The sequence below is a fragment of the Condylura cristata genome, unplaced genomic scaffold (assembly GCF_000260355.1).
Source record: "Condylura cristata isolate star-nosed mole 26May11 unplaced genomic scaffold, ConCri1.0 scaffold00003, whole genome shotgun sequence".
Taxonomy (NCBI): Eukaryota; Metazoa; Chordata; class Mammalia; order Eulipotyphla; family Talpidae; genus Condylura; species Condylura cristata.
In genome coordinates this window covers 61,819,548-61,847,308 of record NW_004567104.1, presented here as the reverse complement: position 1 = coordinate 61,847,308, position 27,761 = coordinate 61,819,548, and the positions used below count along the sequence as shown (strand labels likewise).

Below are 27,761 nucleotides of genomic sequence, written 5' to 3'. Positions count from 1 at the left end.
TGGGTAGATACCTAGGAATGGGATTGTTGGTCATATGGAAGCTCCATGTTTAGCAGTTCGAGGAACTTCCAAACAGTTTTCCATAGTAGTTGTGCTAGTTTGCATTCCCACCACTCTTCTGAAATGTTTCATCTGCCCATTATTTCTTCATTGCCACTTTTCTTATTCTCTACTTTCTTTGCTTTTCTTCTGTTTTTAAATTTTAAATTTCTCTGACTTCTCAAGCCATATGTGAAACATTGTTTTGTTTACAAATATTTTCTATTTTATGGGGAAATTCTCAATATTCTTTTTCAGAAATTGAGTTTAAAAGTCACTACATAATATAACAGTGTGTGTGTTGGGGTGGTCAGTGACAGAGCAACAATAACAGGTGATGTAATTTAGAAAGCTTTTCCAAATGCTTAAGGAAAACCACTGCCTGCTAGCAAAATAGCTATTACAAACACATCTGGACTATTTTGACACTAGACCATCTCACATTTGAGATTTTATATGTTTGTCAACATTCTTAATTTTACTTATTGCTTCTATTTGCAGTTTCAATTATAATAAAAACTACAGCTTCAAGTATCTTAACACTTTTAAGATCACTGTTACTTTTACTTAACTTAAACATAAATACTCCAAATAAGCAATGTTTTAAATGATTTCAGTTAATTTTAATAACAATGAACACCATCAATTGCCATGTATACTTGAAAACAGGCCTCAATAAGGAAAGATTAGATGAAATAAAATACAAAATTAATAAACAAGGAAGCACAACACTACCTGCTGGGAATCATTTGATTTGAAAGCATCCTTAAGAATTTCAACGGCTCTTGATGGATCGACATATTTCCTTTTGGTACCAACAAGAAGTGCAAATAGATACCTCAGCTCTCGCATAAAAGGCAAATTCCGATGCTCCTTTGAGGAAAAAAAGATAGAAAGAATTTAAGTGAAGATTAACACAATCTTTACTGGCACAGACAATCATTTTTAAAGTAACCAAAAATGAAACTAAGTGATATCAACTGATGAAACCAGCACCCCTATGTAACAATTAATACGGAAGAGTGTTTTTTAAAAGTGATCTAGGAGACTCAACAGTTCAGCTTGTAAACAGCAGAGGACCTAGTCTATACCCACAATTTTAGCATAAATGCCATATTCATAGCAAATCATGTCATTAGCCAGCCAAGAATATCCTCACTCAAGTCTGTTTATTATAGTCATTTCCATTCAACAACCCCCAGCTGCTGCTGAGGACAGCAATAATAACAGCCAACACTCTGTGAACATTAACTATGTGCCAGGCACTGTTCAAGTACTTTTCCTCAATAAACCATTTAAGCAAAAATCCCTCTTCCTCCATGAAGCCTTCCAAAACAATCAAATTCCAAATCTACTGAAATGAATGTTATTTTACTCAGTTAGGAATCACCAACTGCAACAATGCTGTAATGATTCTAGTTATTAGCCTAATGTTAGTCGAAAAAGCAATCAGTCTAAATAATAACATTATGTACCACCCAGTGTTCCTTTAAAATTGTTCTTCTCTAAAACTGTAAGTTTCCCAAAGACAACTTCTGTTTCTTTCACACTTTTTTGCTAGATAGTGTTTAATTCTTACTAGTTAATTAACAAGCCCTCCAGAAAGAGCAAAAACAACCCAATATTATTAACTATAAACCATTTATTTTAAAACAAGAAGAAAATATTTTTAAAACAATGTAACTCATATACTTTAGTGAAATACTTTAAGGACACAAATCAGGCAGTTCTTACTACAGGCAGTTCTTGCAATAACAATTTTAATAAAAACAGCTTATATTTAATTTAAATATTAGGAAGTTTTTCAAGGTTGAATAGTTGGCATTATCAAAGCAATAAAACTAGGTTTGATATAACTAATCAGTGCAGATTTTTGAGACATTCCTTGACAAATAGGACAAAATAAACGATTTCTGTACATCAAATAAAATTCTACTGAGAAGCATATTCCAAGAGTAAAATATTTTAACATAATAAACATTTTTGCTTTCAGCTAATTCTTATGGCTAGAAACTCTTCAAAATCCAAAGGCAAAATTGTAAATGATGCTAAAAGCATCTACTACATTTGGCTAAATTATCAAGTATCACCACATACAGAATCTATTCAAACACTATCATTGTTTTTTTTCTTAAATAGGTTCATCAAGATATATAACATATACAATATAATATACATTAAAAAGTGCACTATAAAGTATCATTTCACAAATATGTATATCCATGAAAACATTTCCAGTCAAAATAGCATATCTATCCAACACCCAAGTTTTCTTCATCCTTCACTCCTCTCCCTGACCATTCACAAACAACCATAGCTGTTTTATATTTTTTGAAATATATACTAAAAAATCAAGCCCTATGTACTCATTTTCATCTGCATTTCAAAAAGATTTATTTATTTATGCATATAAGAACCGGGGTATAGGACAGAGGTTGGGGCAGGGGCGGTGAGAAGATTCACAGAGACAGAGTAGGGAGCAAAACAGGTGGATCTACTGAAAAACACTGCTAAGGGGAACAGCAGACCATGACAGGACAGGTCTACTGCACCATGTGGGTTAACTCCCTGACTAGGGATAGAACTCATGCCATACTGGCTAATGATAGCCTGATAGCACTGAGATTTCAACTTCTGCCACAGGGAGTTTCCTTACAATTGGTATCTGGTTTCTTAAAATTGGCATGATTACTTTGCATTTCATCCATATGATTATGTACATGAATGTCTTTTTTTTATTATTGTCAGGGGGAAGGATGTCCTGAATGAACTCTACAAATACAAGTTTTGTGGACTCTACCCCTTACTTCAGACACCAAAACTACAACTCTCAGCAACACCAAAGAGAGGAATGCTAGGACCCAAGAGCAGAGTTAAGCAGCTAGTTTGAGATTTTGGACTATAAAAGGCGGACATGTTGAGCGGGGCTCTCTCTTTCCCCCTTGGCCTCATGGCTGGCAGCTAGACACATGTTCCCCATCAGTTTTCAGTGGAACAGGGTTCCATGTCAGTGAAACTGGTAAGGCTCATTGGTTAACTTGTATCTCTCCCTTTTTCCCTGGGTCGTTCTTTTTCTTTTCTTTTCCCTTTCATAAATAAACCCCTTATTGACCTTTTTTTGTGTGTCTTGAATCTTAAGCAGGCAACCCAGTTCACATTGAGTTGCCCTGTTAACATTATTATGACTGATATGCCACTGTACAGATATACCACAACTTTTTTATTCATTAAACAATGTGGATATTAGCATATTTGTCTTTTTGTAAACATATCCTTTCACTTCTCTTAAGTAAAAACCTGGAGAGAAGGTCTAGATTGTATGGGAGATTTTTTTAAAGACTTTTATATTCCCACAGGCAGTATAATAATCAGAGTTCTAGGTCCATATTGTACCAACACTTGGATATGGGTTATATTTCTAACATCAGTTTCTCTGGTGGGTACAATAGTAGCATCCCTAGTTTTAATTTGTATTTTCCTATAAATAATAATTATGAGCGCTTTTCATAGAGTTATTTAAAATCTGTGTTTCTTCTTTGGTGAACAGAGATTAAATAATTTCCCCAATGTACTGATAGATTATACTATGTATACCACAATACCCAATAATTATATCATATAGACACAATTTCTTTATCAGATATATACTTCACTAATTTTCTCCCAGTTGATGGCTAGCCTTTTAATTTGTATGAAATTTTCAAAAGATTACAATAAGTGCTTATTTTTGATAAAATCCAGTTATCATGTTTTTCTTTTAAGGCTGCTGTTTGCATACTTGAGAAATCTTAACCCAGAGCAACAGAATTAGCTTCCACTTTTTTGTTTTCCCCTCTAGATCTATAACCCATTATAAACTTTTTTTTTTTTGTAATCATAGTGCTATGCATGTAGTGAATGCATTTGTCTATGAATGACATCAGTAGTTAAAATTTTCCTTTGACTAAAATCTATTCACCCTAAATGTGTATGTCTATTTCTGGAGACTATTCTATTCTACTGATCTATAGAACTATCTTTTTGCCAATAACCCAGTGTCTTAATCATGGGACATGAGAATTCCTCCCTCCAACATTCATTTTCTTCGTATGTTGTATTTGTACTGTGGGGACAGTGTAAAACTACTTTTTTTGTTTTTTAATAATATAATAGTTTATTTTTACACCATTTTGTGCATTTTTCCATCTCAGTTGTAATCCCCTTGGGCTTCCCATCACCAAAACACCCATGTGCCATCACCACAGCATTTCCTTCCTCCCACTGTTTTTGATCCTATTCCCTACTCCATCCCCATAAAATGTCTCTGGCATATAGCTGTTTATTATTTTTATTATTTTCTCGCCTGCTATAAGTAAAACCATCCGGTATTTTTCCTTTTCTTTCTGGCTTATTCCACTAAGCATGATCTTTTCCAACTCCATCCATGTTGCTGCAAAAGGCATGTGTTTATTGGTTTTGGTTGCTGAGTAATATTCCATTGTGTATATGTACCACATCTTATTAATCCAGTCATCCACTTTTGGGCATTTGGGTTGTTTCCATGTCTTTCCAATTGTAAATAAAGCAGCAATAAACATGGGGGTGCAGGTGTCTTTTGAATCAGTGTTTTTGTGTCTTTTGGGTAGATACTTAGGAGTGGGATTGCTGGTCATATGGAACTTCCATGTTTAGCAGTTTGAGAAACCTTCAAACAGTTTTCCATAGTGGTTGTACTAGTTTGCATTCCTACCAGCAGTGCAGGAAAGTTCTTTTTTTTCCACATCCTCGCCAACATTTGTTTTTGCTAGTTGTTTGAAGATGTGCCATTTTCACTGGGGTGAGGTGGTATCTCACTGTGGTTTTAATTTGCATCTCCCTTATTACAAGTGATTAAAAATACTTTTTTAAAGGACTCATCTACAGAAACAGTGTAAAAGTTTTTTGATTTGCATACAATTTTTGAGGAGACCACTGAGGAAGGCTTGTTATCCATTATAACCTATAAAATTAGTTCAAAAGAAGACAAATACACAATTATATGTGACACTAAAACACTGCATATTACTGACACACAAATGAAGGGTAAAAAAGCATTTGCACTATATCGACAAAGAACAGGAACTTAAGAGTAGCAATTAACATCAGTAGTTGACAAATCTGATAAATCATGTGATTTGATAAGGCAAATACCAGAAATGCAAGCACAGAAAAAAGAATATGAAGAACATGCATATCCTGCTTAAAAATCTTTTATAACTTTACCTTTTGGTTCCGGGGTAAATCTTGAGCATTGGACGGAGGCTTATAATTCAGAACTAATCTTCTAAATTCCAAAAGGTTGAATAATGACTGAAACAGAACAAAAACATTTATGATAAACCCTTAAGGAAAATTATTTGAACAGAATTATAAAAAATATGATTGGGCTTAGAGATTTATTTTGTCAACTATTTTCTCAATTACCATAAGAAGGTCTACTTTTCCCTAAGAAAATGTCAAATTCCTTATATTTTGACATAATGTTCTGGATTACTAACAATGCTTACAATTATACATGGGCAGGCCATTAAGAAAATTGAAGAGACCCTAAGGTAGCAAATAAAACTTTAGATATTGGCATGTAGGGGAGCAATTAATGTATAATCAAGACTAGGCACAAAGGTATCATTACAGATTATGTTAATCTAGACATCCCTTAACATTTTCACAATCTAGAAAAAAGATAATACTATATGAGTATAACATAGTATATTAAAGAATAAATCATAAATCCAGAAACCAGAGGAAATAAATTTTTACTGTAGTATGTACCAGAAGCCAAGGGGAAGGCTAAAAACTATAATGCCAAAATAAAATGAAGGTTAAAATTACAGGTTAAAAACTTAGTGAACACAAAGTACTTATCAAAAATGAGCAAAATAATCAGCTAATTCTTCAATATCATATGAAAATTTATATTGTCATACACAGAGAATTGAAAAGCTGTAGTAGAAAGGTAGTTTGAAAAGAAATAATACATTGGCCCAATGATTAAAAAAGTTTTCATTAAGAACACCAAATTACAATCCAACTGTATTAGGAAAATAAGCACAAAATATTAATGTTCCTGAAGAATAGTAAAACCTAAGAGCATATTATTCATAAATTATCTGTTTTTGCAATCTGATAGGGAGCTTTATTAATGTCTACCTGAGAATAATAACAAATTAAGGTAATAGTAATTTCATATAGAAGTTTAAAAGAAAACTAGTCCAAATTGAGATGATGGATATCTGTGCTTAACAAATATTTCTTATTTTAGAATAAGGAACTCCAAACATTTCAACATTCATTGTTTACATTTTACTTATAAATACATTGAAAACTGTTCATTTTCAACCATTTCAAATAAAATTCCTCCTCATAGTAAAAATAGTATTTAAATAAATATATGGCCACTGGTAGTGCAACAGTTTAAAGTCCAGTACTATGAAGCTATCTGCAGTCACTCGAGCACAAGTTCAATCTCCAGCCAGGGAGGTGACCTACATGGTACAGAAGACCTCTGCTGTTCTGCCTGATGCTTAGCCATGCATTTCAGTCAATCCACCTATTCTGTTCCCCACTCTGTCTCTGTTGCATCCTCTCACCTACCTTTCTGAACCTCTGGCCTTTACCCCAGTTTTTGTATGCACATATAAATAAACCTTTAAAAATAAATAAATTTAATTCTGAACCTCCCTGGTGGCACAGGGGTTAGTTTCAATGCCGTCAAGCTACTGCTAGTCACTGAAGCATGAATTCAATCCCTGGCCAGGGAGCTAATCCACACAGCACAGCAAACCTCTCCTATCTCCCTAGCTGTTCCCCTCAGCAGTGTATTTCAGTCATTCTGCCAGCTGTGATTCCTCCTCTGTCCTGGTGAATCATATCCCTCCGCTGCATCTCTGGCAAGTATATATGAAGAAATCTGAATTAACACATACAAAAATCTGGTTTCATTTCTTGGTCACATCCTTCCCTAAATTTGCAGAAATATAGTTTTTATTTCCATCCTGCCAAGAAATCCTAACAGTAAGGAGAGAGGAAAAATTAATTTAAAATATGTGAAAGGCACAGGTAGAGCTCTAATGTTAAAAGTCCATACTGGGAGTGAAGGGCAGAGATAGATGAGAAGGAAAGCAATCCTCAAACAAGCTGATTAGACACAAAGGCATATTAAAACCTTGCCTGCACTGACATTTAAAGTACGCAACTTAAAAGAAACACCACCCAAACCCACCTTCCATTACTATGATGCCTACGCCAAATAAGATCTGCGTGAAGAGTCTTACCTGAATCACTGCACTAAACCAGCAAGTATTGCCAACATTCTTTAGCCCTACAGGAGCTTTGTCCTGCCTTTTTCTATCATAAGGGTTTCTGGAATCCCTCCAAACTTCTGTAGGTGTCCTCTTCAAACATGCTTTATTTTCTGCTATGCTGGCCTCAAGAACTCTTAAGTAATGGGGAGAAAAAAAAATTAATGATGTATCCTAGATCACAGAAAACTATAAAACTAAGGATTTTAATTACTTAATCCCTGGACAATGAACTAGGGGAAGAATAAATCAGTGGCAATGCTAAAAAAGGGGGTACAATCTTTAGCTCTATGGAAAAAAGAAACTTCAAACACTGAAAGAGAATTATGTAACAGATGTTAAGTGATAGCCAACAAATTAGGTTTACTATTAGTCAGTGATAAAGCACCTAGATAAATTTTCTGAATTAAAATGCATATTTATACTATAATATGGTGATGAGTTCTTATAACAATTACATTATCATTAAGAAAACATTAAAAGCTGAACTGTACTTTGACTTTAATTTCGTTTTCTATAAAAAAGTTAAATAAAGTCAATTCTAAGTTTCCTTTTGTTCTAGAAATCTGATTCTATGACATCTAATTAAAGTAGTAGAATATGTACATATTTACTTATTCACACAAAAGTTTATGTAGGTAGAAACCCAATCACATATATATCGATGACTCAAAATAAAAGAGCAACCTTTCAAAATAAGCTCTACAGAATACCTTAAACCTATGTACAAATGGCAAGAGTAATGTCACTGTTTACCAATGTTTTTCTTGCCTTTAAATGTTCAACAACATGCTGGAAGACCCCACTTCCCACATGAAAACTAACAGAGCATTTTGCTACAATTATCTAAATAAGTTGCTATCTAGTAAGTATGCACAGCACTTAGAAGTCTCAATTCACTTTGCCTTAATCAAAATAACCTCAGCACTGACTTTTTTTGCCTTCTTGACAAAAATTTCATTCATGCCATATTATCTTTATCCTAAACAATTTTCCCTACCAAATTAATGTCAAAATAACAAGCCAGTTTTAATAGAGAAAAGGTAAATTACTTTCAACAGTACCAATAATTTCATCAATAATTTACAACATGACATTAGATACAATGAAAAGAGGATTCCAAATTCTTAGTACTAAGTATAATAAGGAAATAAAGGATTATTTCTAAGAATAAAAGATATAGGGAAAAAATTAGGTAACAGCAACACAGTAAATCCACATTTTTCTTATCAGTTTAAAAAGCATAAAGCATAAAAATGTCAATAAATGTTTATACCTTTTACTTTCTAGAATGATCCAACATTGGTAGCAGCACTCTTTGCCCCAAAATAATTCTCCCACATGCAACCTTAGACCCCAGGTATTTTCACTTAAATTATTTACCACTAAAAGATACCAGAATTTCTTAAGAGTTATTTAGTTAATGAAACTGAGGTAGAATAAAATCAAATTTATCTGAAACATCCCACTTCTACTGAGAGCAACTTTTCAGAAACATACAAAGTGAAAAAGTCAAGGATTAAGTTGAAAGATCTCCTACTGTTCAGTTTTGTATATTTAGTGTAACTAAAATTAAATTTCACAAGGCAACTAACTGAAATGTATTTCAGTTTTACATTCAAAAACTGAAGATAATGATAGTATACAAAAGGTAAATATAATGCAAAACACTGTTGCCTATAAGAACACTTTTGTATTTAATTTTTAATCGACTTTTATAAATGGAAGTGAAGTTTTCATTTGAGAATTATCCTTTTGTAATGCATATGTATATATAGAAATATACAGAACAAATTTTAATTCTAGCTTCATAATTAGAGATGAATGAACTAAAAGAAAAGTAATGAGTTCTGGGGAAACAACTGGCAATACCACAAAGAGGTAAGAACAATTAGTAGCAGCAGTCCACATAAGAGATAGAAAAAGGCATCCACCAACTGACTAGCACTAATGGCCATGTGTGATCACAACTGAAAAAGAGGTTCCGTGGCCTATTTTGAAAGTATAAATTGATTAAAATAATAAAGAAGTCCCTTTAATTCTGAATTTTCTAGTGGGTGAAGTACTGCCATCATATATTTTCAAATTATTAATTATAACCAAGAATTAGTAAGACACAAACCCTTCTTGATAGTGCTAACAGAGAAGGCCATATATACTATAATAACAAGTAATAGACCCCATAGATATTAGCTGCAGAAAACTTAAGTATACGGAATTTCTACAAAGTACATAATAATATTACTTTTCCAGTCTGATCAGCCAATACTGGTCACATCACTGTGGAACTTGAAACATCTGCTTCATACTTTCAACTTTTCCAGACCACCTGCAATCTGTCGTGGTACATCTTTTATTATAAAAGTCTCTCTAAAAATGTGCTGATAGCATCGATAGTCACTACCATCTCTAGGAAACTGACATTGGTCTTAGAATATCTATCACAAACTAAAAATTTAGAACATCTAAACATGAGTGGCTAAGATAATATAAAACATATACTTTGAATTGTATATCAGAGTAGGATTGGACTTAAATACCTGAACATTTAACTTATTTTTACTTTTGTATTACCTAATTAATGTGTTGTTTTAATTAGATATATAAAACTACTGATACTATTTGTTATGTAAGTGCAGATTTTTTCAATTTGTATGCCAATATAGTCAAAAAACAAAAATATACACATGCACATACTTTTAAAAATATTTGAATCATAGTATACATTTTATTTTATAAATCTTTTCTGCATAATGAATGGATCACCATTCCTCTTAAATATGAAATGCAACTAATGAAGTTCATGTTTAAAATATTTCATATCATAGTTTAAATAGTGTCAAACTTTATAATTTATTAAAAGGCAATTATTTCAGTGACCTTGTTACTTTTTTTAAAGAAAAAACTTAATTCTTTAGTTTTTCCAAACCTTTCACAAGCCTTTATTAAAATGTTTAAAAGATAGTCTATGCACTTTAGATTTTCATTTAAAATTACTAGCATTAAATGATATTAGTCACAACTAAAGAGGACAATGGACTTTAATTAAGTCTTTCCAGGTTAATATAAATATAATGTCTTATAATATCCAAAGTAACATTTAAAGAGATTAAAAAGCATTACTCAGAAAAATTATGTGCCTTTGCTTAACACAGCAATTTGAGACATCTCCTTTTATCTTAGGGAGAAATATACTGTTGCTATTGTGCCTAGGGAAATTATGTGAGAAAGCTAGAACATTCTCTACTAAACTGCATTACAATGAAAGGAAAACTGAAGTCATAAGACCATCTTAGCTATGCACCTTTGGAAAAGCATTTAGCCTTTAAATGATAAATTTCATCTTCAGTAAAGATAGTTACCATGGCCTCCAAAGAGCTATTTAGAAAATTACAGTGATAAAAGATTTTTTTCAATCAACATTGTTTAGTGATTAAAACAAATTTATTTACTTGATCCTTTAGTGGATCAAGTTTTTCAAATTTAAAAGTTTCAGTTAATAGATCAAAAATTGCATTCAACACACATGGAATTGTGCCTATTTCTTAAAAAAAGAAAAACAAAAAAAGTCCCATAAGCATACTATTATACATAGATGAGAGGCTAGCAAACTGTGGCCTATAGTCCAAACCTAGTTATTTTTTAAAATCAAGATTCATAAAAGCACAGACACCCTCATTATATATTATATAAGCCTACATGTGCACTACAACAACAATGCTGAATAACGAACAGAAACTGTAAGGTCAAGAAAGCTTAATATATTTACTACTAGTCATTTCTAGAAACAGTTTACTCACCCCTTCTATAAATGATGAAAAAAACTGAAATTGGGACATATATCCAAAAGAGGTTAAGAAGAGAAAAATCAAATAAATATTAAAATATATATATCTAAATGTAATGTCCCATAATGTCACTCCAAAATTCTAAAACTCTTAAGTTTCAAATGCAACCAGAACTAGAATATAGAAAATTACATAAAATATAAAAATATTTAAGCATATTATTTATTTAGACCAATGTATATGTTAAAGGCAATTATTTTTGATATTATAAATGCTATTTTATACATATTGTGTTTTTACCTGCTAATGGCTTGCTCCTCATCAGTTATTCCAGTTTCCCTGAATGCTCTGCTTGATTCTGCCAAACTCAAGGCAATTGCTCTCTGAAGATCATCTTTATCATCTCCAGTGAGATCAATCACATCTGAAAAACAAAACTTCCTCAAAATTACAAGTCAAACAAAATTAATGGTAATTCTTACTGTGGAGAGTTTCAAATCAAAGTCAACACCAACTTAATTCTGTATAAATTGCTTATAGTCAGAAATGGAATGTTCTTCTGTATAAAGCATACCTAAAAAGCAGTAACAGCATATTTTTTATTGCTGAGGAATCTCAATATTCACTACAAGCCTCTGAGTCAATAGCAAAAAGACTTAAAATATTTCTCTACAACAAACCATGAAATCAACATAATCATTTATGTTAACTTGAATATACCAGTTTATCTATACTACTCACTAGATATGAAGACATGTAGATATAGAGATCATTTTTTGTATATACATTTTTAAGTCTTTGCCAAATTGTTTAACAATGATGAATTTTAATGAGGAATGCTATGGGAGAAGCATAGGATTTTTTTCATTCTGTACCTGAAACACTTAATAGAAGTTTCATTCACAAAAAGAAAGGAATATACAAACAAATGGCAGAGTCATCCATCAAATGAAAGTCTTGATGTTCTATTCTGTTTCCAAATAGGCTGCAACAATTACCACCTTCAGTAAAACCAGTTTTTAATCTACTTTCCCAAAATTCCTTTAACCTAGAAGATGCCAATATTTTTATTTTCATTTAAACAACAATAAAAACTTAACGTCTTATTACTTTGAATGGATGAAGACTATGATGAGAATATGTATGTTACTATCGTATCTTGTGTGGTTAGGATTGTTTGTTTTGGACATGTTTTGTCTTCATTTTGCTTATTTGTATCTGAGGCATGTGAAAAAGTAGCTTTCTCTGTAAGCCAATAATTTTTCAAAAAAATGTAAAGCCAACCATAAAAGGGGTAGGGAGTGGGAGCTCAGGAAGCACCATTTTGTTGTCGGCTGTAGGGTTATATAAAGAGTAAAGAAAAGAACATTTCCCATGGAATAAGACAATGCATATTGATAGTTTCAAGTCTACTTTTGTTGTTACATTTTGTTCTCTAAAGAGCTTATAAGTACATTAAAAATATTAACAATAGTAGTCATTGAAGATAGATTTTCAAATGTCACTTAGTGTAATAAGTAAGGTCTGCAAAATTTCAATCAAGTAAAATGTGGAACACAGTTATACAGCAAGGTAACTGAAATGATGGTGTGTGCCTGCAAAGAGCAGCAAGTCAGAGCTTCCTAAATCTTAAGCACAAAGTCCAATTCCATCTATACCATCCAAGTCCAGCTATCCATGGTAAAATCTGGGTGTAACCAAGAGGTCCAATTTAAATACTGATGAAGTTAGGACTGGAACAGCATAGAATGTCCTCACAAAAGTGAAGCTATTTTGGTCATTAAGTAATGACAAAAATTTGGATGGCTACAAGAAAATAACAGAAAAAAATAATTTGAAACAAAAAGCAGAAAAACAGATCAGCCTTCATGCTTCATTTTCTCATCTAACAAGCATACTTTTTTCAACTATAAAAGCTAGACAGATTAAAACCAAATATTTTCCCAATTCACTAGCAGTTAAGTTCCTGAGTAGAGCTTAAATTACATCAGCTGAATGTATTAATGAAGGATGGTGACCTGAGATAAGCAGCCTGGGGAGCCTAGTAACAACCTCTTGCTCAGTTCCTGACATGCAGCCTAATCTCTGGTATGAATCTTGCTTCATGTCAGACCATGTACTGCCCCGAGGCAGCACGGACCTGGAGGGTCCCATGACTACTGACCCTTTTACTCATTCCTTGGTATGTGCCCACATCATATCTGACCATGTACAGCTGCCAGTGCAAACCCACCCAGAAGCTTATAGAAACTGAAAGTGTATACAATCCCCTGACTTCCTACAGATGGGGTGCTGGCTCTGAATGTGAATCTGCTGAGTCAGCACCAGTGTAATTCTTGTTAGCCCTGGTGTCTGTTTCCTTTGTGCCGCATAACACTGACATGAAATTTGCAAGGCAAATATGAAGAAAAAAGCAAAATTTTGCTGCTTTGTACAGATTCTTCAACATGATTAAATGGACATGGGTTGTTCCACAGTGGCATTCCAGTATCTAATTTCCAACTGCAAGGATGTCAAAAGATAAAATAGAAATGGCAACTCGAATCTGCACTCCAATGTCCAGGTATAGTTTAGTGGCAGTTGCCTAATCCTAACGGCCTGTGTGTAGAATGTACCAAAACAGGTTTCTCTTGAGCTCAGTATCCCACATGGAGTCTCCTGTTTCACTACCTTTCTAACTGCTGCGGAGAGTAGCCTCCTTAACTGACCAGTCCTGCAAGACTTTGGCAGTCATTGAAGAATATTAAGTTAAAGATCCTTCTTTCTGTCATTCCATTCCAGAGATTTTTTTTTAAAGAATTTAAGCTCCAACATTAAATTAAACTTGAAATTTGAAATTATCTAGTTTACTAATTCATAACTAACAAGTAAACCAGAGCAGAAACTCACTTAGAAATAGCAACAAATTAAAAGCAGAAATTTTCATAATTTATTAATTGTAAATCAACAAAAAAGCAAGAAAAAATAAATGAGATAACTGAAGTTGTGAGAAAGGACACCTAACACCACAAGAATAAAAATGGTGGAGAAGCTTCAAATTTAAGTCTTCCAACTATTAAATCCAGTGGTCTTTCCTCCATGCTAGCATTACTTCAAGTGTGGTCCATGGATCCTTCAGATCCCCATTACCCTATGAGGGAAAAGGTTCCTAAATAAAAAAGTTCTCAAGTTATATTAAGATATTATTGACCTTTTTGACTGTAGTCACGTTTTCACCGGTGATACACATAAAACTGCACACAAAATTACTGTCTCTTAGCACAAATCAATCAACAGCTCCAAGTTGTATGAACAACTGACTGTATTACTCAGTATTCAAAAAATAAGATTCTCTTAAGTTATTCATAAGGAAAAAATGAACTTTATTAAATCTCAACACTGACACATTTTTTATTCTTTTAGTTCAATGTAACAAAATACTAACCACATGTAGTAGTCTTGGTGTAATCTAAAATTCACTGTTGCTAAAGAAAATAAAAACACTAGTACATGTTTGAAATACAAAATAAATTCATTTCTTCCTGGAACACTATTGTTACTTAAAAAAAGAAAATGACAAACTGGTTGAATATTTGGCAGGCATTTCTCAAAAAATAAAGTGTATCTGTCACTTGTAAAATAACAAATGAGAGCATTCACAATTGCTGTGATTAATAAGGAATTTTCAAACAAAAGCCACTATGAAAACTTTGTTTTCACCATATGAGCTTAGCATATGAGCTTAGTGTCTTTCTAACACACAGAGACTTTTCTGGGGAAACTATGTAATATTTATAATTTCAGTCTATTTTATAATGCAGAACAATCTTAACATTTTAAAATAAATTCTTTACTAATTAACAATGCATAGTTATATAAGTGGGTAAACATTCCTTACAAAGAAGAAGGTTAGTGATAAAGTTGATAGAAGCATCATTTATTCTCTGAATCTGGTTCCTGAGACAGAGTTCCTAAATCATTTGAAATTTCCTGGACGATAGGGACATCTTTTGTTCTAGTGAGGTCATTTGTTTAGAATCCTAGATAGCTTCAAGATGGTCACTGGTCCTGAGAAAGACTAAGCCATGATTAGAACTTTCAGTTCCAACTCACATCATCCAGGAGAAAAGAGAGGTTAAAGTTAAATTAATAATTGATCATGGCAAGGTGGCATCCAGAAGCACACGCAGGCCCTGGTAAAACCATCCCCCAGTGTGGATGGGAAGTGCCACACCCAGCACAGAAGCCATCACCAATGACCGCAGGCAAATTCCCCGAGGAAATAGTTCCAGTAAGACCAGCCACAATGGGTATGAGGAGCCTTGACATGCAAAAGTCCCATCATAGTTACTGGGCCTCAAAAACAAACCATAAAAGTATGTGTGGTGTGGGGGTGGAGGAGATGGAACCTGCTAGAAATGAAAGCATGAGTGCACAAGGAAATACTAAACAACAGCAACCAATCCAAACACAGAAACCTGCAAGATGCAGTCTTCCTATCAAAACAGATTTCAAAATGCTATGATAAATAATTTCAAAGAAGTGGAAGAAAATTCAGGGAAAAAAAAAAAGACTATTCTGAGGAATAAAATCAACAAACAGAAGATAAACTGAAGCTTTAAGTAAGAAAACACTGGCAATTCAGGATATAAAAAGAACAACAGAGTAGAATAGACCAACTGGAAGAATAAACAAGTGTACTTAAAAGTATGAGAGAACAGGGCCCTCCCTGGTGGCACAGCAGGTTAAAGCACAGCACTGAGAATCTAAAGCTGCTTCCGCATGAGTTCGATTCCCGCCTGCCCCCAGAGGTGACCACATGGCGCCGCAGACCTCTCCTGACCCGCCCGCTGACCCCCTCAGCAGTGTGCTTCGTCAATCTGCGTGTTCTGTTCCCCGCTCTGTCTCTGGTGAAACCTCTCACTGCCCCTGAGCCTCTGGCCTGTACCCCAGTTCTGTATGCACAAATAAATAAATCTTTAAAAAAAAAAAAAAAAAGCATGAAAGAACAACAAATTAGGTAGAAAAGGAAAAAGATTAAAAAAATTAAGAATACATAATTTTCCAATTTCATAAATAAAGGCAATAAGAGAATAAGGGCAAATCAGAGACCAAAGAGAGAGAAGGGAACAGAAAACATATTTAAAGAAGAAATAATAAAGGGAAATTCAGAAAGCTAACAGAACCTCGGGGTACCTAACCAAAGTAAGTCCTACACCAAAGACATGTAGTCATCAAAATTTGCAAAAATTTAAGACAAAAAAATGAATACTGCAAATGATAACCTATAAAGGTACCCCAATTGGGCTAACGTAAGACTTCTCTGAAGAAATACTATAGCAAAGAAAAAATAGAATGACATAATTCAAATACTTACAAGATAAAAACTGCCAGTCAATAATAATACTCTGTCCTGTAAGACTCTTCTTCATACATGATGGAGAAATAAAGGCCTTCTCAGGCAGAGAACCCAAAGTTATCTGCATACACTAGACCTCCCCTACAAAAAATATTGAAATGTGCTCTCGTATCTAACCTGTGCTCTCGTATCTAACCTGAAGAGAGTAATATATACAAAGCACTGGAAAAGGCTAGAAACACAAAAAAATAATAAGAAAATGGCAGCAACAGATTTTTCATGTATCAGTAATCACTCACGTAAATGGCTGAACTCACCAACAAAAGACAGTGAGTATATAGTTGGATTAGGAAACAATCCAAACTCTCAAGGAAATGAATCTAAGTTTCAAAGATAAACAAACTCAAGAGTAAAGGATTGAAAAACAAACCTACAAGCAAATGGGACCCATAGCCATAGGGAAGCAGACAAAGACAAACCTGTATCAGAAAAAAAAAGATTCCAGTTATAAAAGCAAAGAGAAAGGGATGAACACTATATAGGGGAACAAGAAGCCAGAAAGACACAACACTTAGTAATATATACTCACCAAACAAAAGAAACACCAAAATATATTAGACAATTGCTATGAAGTCTGAAATCAGTCATTGGAAAAAAGTACATCTGCAGTAGATGACTTCAACCCTCCACTTTAACAAAAGGGCAGAAAACGTAGAGAAAAAATAATTAACACATAATAAACTTAAGAATCACACTATATGGACATAATAGAAACTTATAAGGGAACTGCACCCACAAAAAATAAATAAATAAATAAACATTCTTATCATGTGCACATTATCATTCTCAAGATTGATCATGTATTGGGCAACAAAGCAAGTATCAACTATTTCATGAAGATCTATCTCATACCAAGCATCTTAACTGACCATAGAGGTAACATTATAGAGACCCCTGGTAACACAAAGATTAAAATCTCAATACTACCAAGCTATCATCAACCACTGCAGCATGAGTTTGATCCCCAGCCAGGAGCTAGCCCATATGGTGTGGCAGAGCTCCGTCTCACCTCCTGCTCCCCTCAGCAGTGTATTTCAGTAGATCCACCTGTTCTGCTCCCTACTCTATCTCTGGTGAATCTTCTCACCCCTCATACTTCTGGTCAACATCCCAGTTCTTGTTTGCACAGATTAAAAAAAAATCTGGAAATTTTCAATACATGAACAATGAAAGACACACTACTCAAAGATTACTGGGTTAACAAGAGAATCAAAAAATAGCTCCATACAAGTGGCAATGAGGACACAACCTTTAAGAAAGAACTTATGGAACACAGTAAAAGGAGTGTGAAGCATATAGCAATACAAGCCCACACCAAGAAACAAGAAATAGCTAAAATAACCATATATCCCACACCAGAACAAGACAACAAAACCTAAAACCAGGAGAAAAAAAAGAAAAAATTAGAATAGAAATAAATGAAACTGAAATCAAAGAACAGTCCAAAATATTAATGAAAAGCTGTTCTTTAAAAAAAATAAATAATAAAATTGTAATTTGCTCACTAATTAAATAAGGGGGGAAACTGAAATAAATAGGAATGGAAATGAAAGAAAAGTAACAAATATTACAGAAATTTAGAGAATTCAGAAGACTACTATGAACATTTATATGTTAATAAGTCCAAAAACCTAGAAGAACTAGACAAATTCTTAAACTTATATAACCACCCAAGACTGAAAAGGGCAGAAATAAAAATAATGAACAGGCCAATCACAAGCAAGGAAATTAAACAATATTTAAAAACTCTCCCAAAGACCAGAAAGCCTAGACCAGACACCTTCATAAATGAATTTCACTACCTTTCTTTCCACTAACTAATATACATCCACCTGAAGCTCTGCTAAAAAGCTGAGAAAGAAAATATTTTCATACATATTTTTTGAACCAAAGACAACATACAAAAAAGAAAAGACAAATTTCCCCAGTGACCACACATGCAAATATCTTCAATAAAATTTTAGCAAAACAAATACAACACTACATTAAAGAATTATACATCATGACCAAGTGGGATTTATACCAGTTATACAGGGTGGGTCAACATTCAAAAATCAATCAATGTACATTACCACCAACAAAAGATAAAGACCATATGATCATATTAATAGATGCATTCCAAAGAGGGATGCAAAAGGAATTAAACCCGGAAATGAAGATGTAAACTGTCATTATTATCATTATTATTATAATACCATTATGTCATGGTATTATATAGAGAGAACCCTAAAGACTCCACAGAACCGAAATCAGTAAAGTGGCAGGATATAAAATTAATAAACAAGATATCAGTGACCTTCCTACACACAGTGAGCAGGAAAAGGAAAATTTACAAAACTATCCCATTTTCAATCACACCAAGGGGGGGGGGAGTACCTAGCGGGAAACAAAGAAGGAGGTAAAGGACTTGTGTAAAGAAAACTAAGATGTTGTTAAAAAGAGGTATAAGATATAAAGAAATGAAAACACATTCCCTGCTTATGAACTGAGAAATCAATATAGTCAAAATGGCCATCCCATCTAAAGCATTATACAGATTCAATGCAATCCCTATCAAAATATCAATGGCATTCTTCGAATAGAACAAATATTACTGAAATTCACATGAAACCACAAAAGACCCCACAAAAAGATGAAGCAATATTGACAAAAAAGGAGAAAAATGATGGTACTATACTTCCAGGCTTCAAGCTACACCGTAAAGTCATAGTAATTAAAACAGTATGGTACTAAATTAAAACCATCATATTGAAATAGAACTGAGACCCCAGAAATGAACCCATACCTAGGTGGACAGTTAGGAGTCAAGTAATGCACTTGTGCAAAGAAAGCCTCTTCAATAAGTGGTACTGGGAGAACAGACAGCCACACACAGAAGAATCACTACCTTTCACTAAACACAAAAATCAACTCAAAAATGTATAAAAAGATTTGTATATAAAACCTGAACCGTAAAAGAAAACACACAGAAGAAAACACAGGCAAAACACTTCACAGCTTCAGTAATGGCTTTGCAGATACACGTCCAACAGCAAAGAAAACAAAAATAATTGGGGCTACATCAATTTTTATTTTTGCCCTATTCAGTCAGCTAAAGAAACCATAACCAAGACAAAGACATACTACTAAACTGGACAAAATATTTGTACCCATGCATCTTACATGGGGCTGATAGCAAAGATATGCAAAGAACTCATACAACTCAACATGCCAATAGGCATGAAAAAACATTCATCAACACTTATTATCAGAAATTTTGTAAATCACAACCACAATGAGGCACCACCTCACTCCTGTGAGAATGGTCCATATCAAAAAGACCAAAACAAGTGTTGTAAGGGATGTAGGAAAAAAGAACCCTTTTAAAGTGCTGATAGGGATGTATGTACTGGTCCATACTATATGGACTCTAATACATAAGTTTATCAAAAAATTAAAAATGGAAATACCATGTGACCAGCAAGTTAATTCGAATGTATCTACCTAAAGAACTAATGCACTAATTCAAAGGGAAAGTTGCATTCCCATGTTAACTGAAGTGCTATTTACAACAACCAAACTATGGAGACACCTAAATGCCTAAAGACAGAAGAGTGGACCAAGCAGATATGATTTATATACACAATGGAATACTATTCAGCAATTAAAAAAAAACCATGAACTCATTCTATATCAGTAACATGAACGGAGCTGGAAGAGATTCTGCTCAATGAAAAAAGTTATCAGAGAAAGACAAATGCTGAATGGTGTCACTTTTATGTAGAATCTAGAGAAATCAGACAAAGGGTAAGATAAAGGCCAAACTCAAAGACTATTCCTTGAAAGCAGACTATAGAACTGAGAGATCCAGAAAGTGAGACATTCAGGGTAAGGGGCAGGGGTGACCACAAGGTGGGGAGGGAGCACAATGGACTCTGACCTATATGGACTACAGGTGCTTCGGTGGTAGAAGCACTATGTTAACAGCAGTGGGCGGGTGTGGGAGGTGCAGTGCGGGAATCTAAGCTTCCAAAATACAAACTACAGTTTAAACCAATGTTACCTCAATTAAAATATTATTGAAAATGCACACACATAGAAACCAATCATGCCTACCTTATGAAGTCACTATAAAAATCCATAAAGTATCGGGTTTATAGAGCTTCTGGTGAATATTTCTATACTTACATTCACAAGGGTAAATGACTCAGCACAATTTCAAAAGACAAAAGCTGTTGCACACTTAAGACCCTTCTATACCTTGGCTTATTTAACTTGTCTTCATCAGGTTATCCCCTTAAGTATCCTGTGTGCCCTTTATTATTATCTTATAAAACAATCTAGATCTAAGGGTTTCCTTGAATTCTGAGTCACAACAGCAAAACACAAACTGAAACAGAGCAGGAACAGGTGAAGGATAAAGCATGCACATAAAAAGTGATAAAGACAAACTACATTAGTGTTTTGGAGATTAGGAAGAACTCCCTTAAAAAAAAAAAAAAAAAAGGTGAAGGATAAAGCATGCACATAAAAAGTGATAAAGACAAACTACATTAGTGTTTTGGAGATTAGGAAGAACTCCCTTAAAAAAAAAAAAAAAAGGTAACAAAATTTCAGGACAGGGATGCCCTTAACAAGAAAAGCAAGTATGAACTTCCTGGAAATCAGCTTGAAATCAGAATATTAGCATTTGTTCCCTGACTCACTCACTCTGGTCCAAACTGCTGAGTCAAATATTTTCCTGCCTCGAGGCCCCAGAGTGGAATACACTTCCTAAGACATAGCTCTAGCCATTCAAAATTTTTTATAGTAAGTGAAAAGACAAATAGCATAAGATATGGTATCTTATGCCATTTGTAAAATAAAATTTCAAAATGAATAGTTATAAGCAATGTAAACTGTGCCCCACTCTCCCTTGCCCTTCCATTAACCCCTTAAGAAAAAGTTCCTACTATTCCAACCTTCTTATTGCTGAATTTATATTCTCTAAGACAATCTTGTCCAACAACTTTCTGTGATGATAGCAATGTACTATCATCTACATTTTCCAATACTAGTTTCATGTAACTCCTATTCACTATTAAATGTCAAGTATAAATAAGTCAGTGGATTTTAGTATGACTTAATTTAAATTTATATTGGCAAACTGGCAACTCTAATGAACAGCTCAGCTATAAATGGTCTCTTTAATTTTAACTTTTTTTTTCTAAATAATAATTGCTAAAATTATAAAGGTAGAGCCTCCCTGGAGGCACAGGGGTTCAAGTCTCAGTGCTATCAAGCTATCACCAGCCAGTGCAGCATGAGTTCCATACCCAGCCAGGGAGCTGACCCACGTGGCACAGCAGACCTCTCCTGTCTCGCCTGCTGCTCCCCTCAGCAGTGTAGGTCAGTATCTATCTATTTCAATAGATCTGCCTGTTCTGCTCCCCAATCTGTCTGGTGAATCTTCTCCCTCCTCCCTCCCCCACCACTGGCCTACACCCCAGTTCTTATATGCATAAATAAATATTAAAGTTGACAGTCTAGACTACTCAACAAAAAGTGCAAAGGCCCATAGCTGACCACTCAACTCTAATAAAACTAAAGAAAATTCATAGTTATACAAACTATGTAATGTAATACATGCCTTAATAGATTTTACCCTATCAGTCACAAGTAACTTTCATACCAGGATGGCATCTTATTTTTAAATGGCATCTTCAGGGCCCTGGTGATCTGCAGCCTCTGCAGCACAGAGTTCAATTCCCGGCCAGGGAGCTGACCCACATGGCATGGCAGACCTCTCCTGACCTGATCACTCCTCCCCTCAGCAGTGTATTTTAGTCTGTCTGCCTGTCCTGCTCCCCACTCTGTCTCTGACAAGAACTAGTGTACCCTAGTTCTTATAAGCACACATAAGTCTTTTAAAATAAATAAAGGACATTTTGCTTTTAAACATAAACTTGATTTTTCAGTAATCATTCAAGTTATTTGATGTTCTAGAATTTTTTACCAAAAAACTAATTTAATCATCATTGCAGTCAATTTTTTTTTTAATCTGCAGAGACTTGTTTAACAGTTGTGGGGATAGGAAATGATCAGTGTTCAAGTAATAAGGCCCTAAACTGCTTAACGTAATGATTAATCCTACTCAGATCTAAGAACACTAGACTTGACTTTATTATTTGTGCTTTAAATCATTTTTAATCAGGCCGAGTAAAATAATCAAGACCAAAGTTCTAGCACAATATCTCAATATTTGGGTGTACCACTTAACATTCACTCTAATATGTTCTATCAATTTCTCCAAAATGTAAGTCAATATGTGCCATAACTTTCTGAGTTTAAATTACCTACCCAAATCCCTCTTATCTTTTGATCCATACTTTGATTGCTCAATTGTTGCACATCTTGTTCTGGTTGGCATATACTGTTTTTTTCCTGTTTTGAAAAAGTTCAAAAGAATTTAATGATAACAGAAGAAAGAATATTATTATCAATTTCATATTGGGTAAATGCCTTGTATGGTCATGGTTATGTATGAAGGGTTTGCAGAAATTTTGTAGACTCTGTCCTCTGATAATAAAATATACCTTCATTATCTCAATATCTTACAGTGCTTCCTAGTCCCACTTGTATGGGTATTTTTTTACTGCAAAACTCAAATATAGTTATACTTTAAATTTGTGCTGCAAATAAGATTATCATTTGATAATCCACATTATCCCATTTGGATAGGAGATTCTAAAAATAAAAAAAGATGACTAAAATTTTTGGTAATGATACCAGTGATTTGGGCCTCTTCCCAAAAATCAACTGACTATTATAAGCAGGAATATTACAAAGCAATATATAAACAAGAGCATATACATTGCTTACATCCTTAATGTGCAGAATTTAAGGTAGCTTTGAATTTTGTCCTCTCTGAAATATGAAAAAATGCTTTTAAAAGGCCTAGCATAATAATACTAATTATTCAAAATGTACTTCTTCAATATTAAATGAAGACACGCAGATAAATTCTTCAAATCAAAAGGCATAATTATTTTGTCTTCTGATATAACCAAGTAGGAATAAATAAAAATTTCCTTCCAAGTCCCATATGTGATTTCTATGGGGTATATTTTTTTGGAGGGTGTGCTTTGTTTTAGGGTTTGGGGTTCTGTATTTCTTTGTTTTTCTCTTTTATTGAGGTAACATTGGGAACACTGTTATGATTTTGAGTACAGAACCACATTCACTGCAAGCCACTGAAAGTTCACCACCACAGAATGAAATTTTCAAACTAATTTTTTCAAGTCAATAGGCTATATGTATCTTATTTCTTCTGAAAGAGACCCTTCATTAGAAACAACTGGCCCAGGTGGTGTAAGGGGTTCAATCTCAGCATTATGAAGCTGTCCGCAGTCACTGCAGCATGAGTTGGATCCCCAGCCAGGGAGCTGACCCACATGCGCAACAAACCTCTCCTGTCTTACCCCCAACTCCCTTCAGAAACGTGTTTCAGTAAATCTGCCTGTTCTGTTGCCCACTCTGTCACTGGCCTACAACCCAACTCTTATATGCAACAATAAATCTTTTTTTAAAAAAAGCTCTCTTTTGACTAATATGAATAAAGCAGCATATGAAATCAACATTAAAAGAAACTTATTCCAAGATATAGGTGGATGCCTAGCCTTACAAACAGATTGATGATACACTTAAAGTCAGCAAGGCTTTTTTCTTAATGCTTTAGCCCTGGTTGTAATAAACCTTTTACTTAGGCCCTCCTTGGTGGCGCAACAGGATAGGACGCAGCTTTGCAAGCTGCCACAACGGCTTCATTGCCAGTTTGATCCCCAGACCCGGAGGTGATCCACATGGCACAGCAGACCTCTCCTGTCTTGCCCACTGCTCCCTTCAGCAGAGTACTTCGTTGATCTGCCTGTTCTGCTCCCTGCTCTTTCTCTGGTGAAGCCTCTCACTGCCCCTGCACCTCTGGCTTGTACCCCAGCTCTGTATAAATAAAAAAACCTTTAATAAAAAAAAATAAACCTTGTATTTAATAAAAAAGAGAACTAGGAAAACTTAATTGAAAATAAGTAACCTCTACCATATGCAAAGAATTAAGTTTAACAATGATCAATTTTCAAATAATGTATTTCACATAAAATCAATAAAATGCTCAAAAATGGTTTTATGTTTAGAACAATCCTTTGAAAACATCCTCACACTTTGCTCAGTCCAATATTCCATACGCTTTCAAACACTTGTTTCTACTACAAACTGTACTTTAATAATTTTTCATTTGCATTTACTTTCTATCTTTCCTTCCCACAATTTTTAGCACTCCTTGTATCATATAAGAATTAAAAATACACAAAGGATTTCCTTTCATTTCAGCAACAACAGCATGGTTAATTAATGGGAGTATCTCGCTTACTGGCTGCAGAAGGCATGGCATCTTACATTCTCAGTTTTTAACCATGCAATATTACTATGACAGTATACAATGTTAATGCTTAGTAAAGACTACTTCCTAATAGCAGTTATACATACTCTTAGAAGTTGATAAAATATGATGCATATGTGTTGAATGGAAAAGAATTATGTTGCTGTAGCAATACTTTTACCCAGTTTGATATTATTGTAACACAATCAGCATGCTAAATTTCTGTAATAGTTTTTCCTCAATAATCTTAAACTAATTCTGTGGTCATTCTATCAAAATTAGCACCCTTGTAAGAAGGATAGCACATTTTATATACATAAAGAAATGAAAACAGCAAGTGATTTGTGAAATGACATTCAATTGAGATGAAATCACAAATTCTATTTCTCTACCACTTTTTTCAAGTGGAATATAAAATTACATAGTATTTTTCAAGAACTACACATACCCCATAATTTTTTAAAAATTATCAACAAATGGGACATGTCTTCTGAAATTAGGTTGCCTTTTCCTTAAGGAACACCAATCAAATCCTTTTGTCAATAATATTTTCACTATTTCTTGTCAAAAGTTTTAAACAGGTGTTAATATCTGGTTTAAACATATTTTCTCACAACTAATAAGGTAACTTCTTCTGTTTATGACGGTCTTACAATTCTAATACTTCCCTGAATACCCAGACTGCTTAGACTCTGCCACCTATATTCATCTATCTAAACTCTTTAATCCTTTCACCTGTAACACTAAATCATGTCTAGTCAATTTCTAATATCCTTCATTTAACCAGCTTCTTTCAGTAAAAATCTTTTTTTCTATCTAACTACACTTATTTCCCCATCAAATCTCAAGATCTTGAAAGAAGTCTGCCTGTATTTATACTACTTCCCTTTTACCACATTTTTGCAATAAAGTTTTCAACCTTCTTCCTTTTCATTGGTTTTTGAAACAGCTTGTTAAGACATATAGTCAAACATAATTCAATAAATACTTCCTGAGAAACTATGGCATTCTAGTATGATGGCAGGACCAGCAATGATCCCTCGCCTCATTAAGCTTCCAATCTGTTCAGCCAGAAAAGCGAAAACACCTAAAGTAACAGAAATCTCATTAGGACAGTAGTAAGCTCTGGGTGCTAGAGAAGCAACTGGCCAAACTGGAAGCCAGGTAAATATTCTAGAGCAAGCAATCTGAGCTAGCATTTCAAACGCAGTGTGGGAGAGAGGAGAGAAGCAAAAAAGAATTCCAGAAAAAAGGAACAGGAAGTGTAAAGACAGAGAAATAAAAGAACTTGAAAACATCTTTTATTATCAACAGTAAAAGTGAGAAGAGAACAGTAGAAAATGAGGAAAACAGATAGGGGCCAAGTCTTCATGGCTTACACCAGGATAGAAGCAACATTATCTACTATATATGTGAGATAGGAGTATTCCAGCTTTGACTGAAATGAGATCATTTACTGGACAAAAGATTAAATAACAATTTAAAACATTTATCAACAAACATGAGTGCTTAGTGCCAATCATTTGCTATCAAATCTATGTAATGGGTTGCTTCTTAACTTTTAGAAAGTCTATAAATAAAATCAAAAACTTGATTCAAATAGAAATTGGTAATGAAACGTCTTAAAATCATAATGCACAATGATAAATATCTGAATTGTATATAATAATCATTTAACCATAATGAGAAACTCATACTACACAACAAAAAATATTTATATCATGAAAAAAATGATAACCCCATGTAAAGTTTCCATATGTGTGTATGTATGTGTATTTAATGCTTGTATTTGTTTACTTTTCTTGGATAAAGACGATTTTGCTACATGGTAATAAACCATTTCCAAAGTCTCTATTTCAGGGAGGAAGGAGAATCAAGCAAAGGAAAATTCTGTTTAAATGGTAAACTTATAGTAATTAAAAAAAACACTTCAAAATAACACTAAGTCCATATAACAAATGACTATATCGATTGAAAGGTTAAAGTATTTTTGTTTCTTTAACAACTGAACAAATATGTTCCACATTTCAAATCAACTGACTGTATATAGACTGCTCTATGAAAGAATATATAATTTTACTATAATATTTTACTTGTTAACTGGAAAAATATTATATATCATTAGTTATATATAAAAATATATAATAAAAACAAATGTTCCTTTCAACTATACCTATACAACTAAGGTTAAAGTAGAGCTTTTTAAATATTTCACCTCTGCTTAAACAAAATCAAAATACCTCTGAAGGGAAGTTTTTCATTACATTCTTATTAAAATGTTAAGGAAAAGAAGTAAGCTTACTTGTATCTGCTTGACTTCCCACACTGATATATCTATCATTGCCAGGAAGTGCTGTTTGGTAATAAGTTGTCTCCTCCTGCTGAGGGGTCTTTGCATTCTTCGCAGTAAGGATTGCTACTGCTAATTCCAAATTTCCATTACTATCCTTCAAGTAAAACAAGAATAGAAAATCAAATATTTTGGGATAACTTTACACATTCTCACATGACAATAATTTTCTCCACAAGTAATACTTAATAATAAAAATCATTTTAAAATTTGGAATTTTCTGATTCTAAAATCATAGCATAAATTCACTGTAAACAAAGTCTAATACATCAGTAATTTCATTTCCTATTATTTAAAACTAATGTAAAAATCAACTAAAAATTAGTAGTTAAACCCACTAAAATAAAAATCAATCTATAATTTTAATTTCTTAGACTTTCAATATTTACATAACTGGTTAACAAATATCAAACATGGATTTATACTTATAAAATATTGAGAACTAAAAAACTTTTCTTGGGGCCCTCCCTGGTGG

At 33.7% G+C, this 27,761-nt stretch overlaps 1 protein-coding gene across 1 annotated transcript in view; it reads right to left on the bottom strand.

The window, feature by feature from the left end:
* The window catches only part of USP25 (ubiquitin specific peptidase 25), a 185,721-nt gene that overhangs the window by 48,456 nt on the left and 109,504 nt on the right, over positions 1-27,761 (bottom strand). The window contains exons 9-13 of the mRNA XM_012730671.1: positions 27,239-27,383; positions 11,447-11,570; positions 7,332-7,494; positions 5,281-5,367; positions 775-912 (exon numbers count right to left, since the gene is read on the bottom strand). Coding sequence (XP_012586125.1) covers positions 775-912; positions 5,281-5,367; positions 7,332-7,494; positions 11,447-11,570; positions 27,239-27,383 — 657 coding nt within the window. The remainder of the gene's footprint in view (positions 1-774; positions 913-5,280; positions 5,368-7,331; positions 7,495-11,446; positions 11,571-27,238; positions 27,384-27,761) is intronic.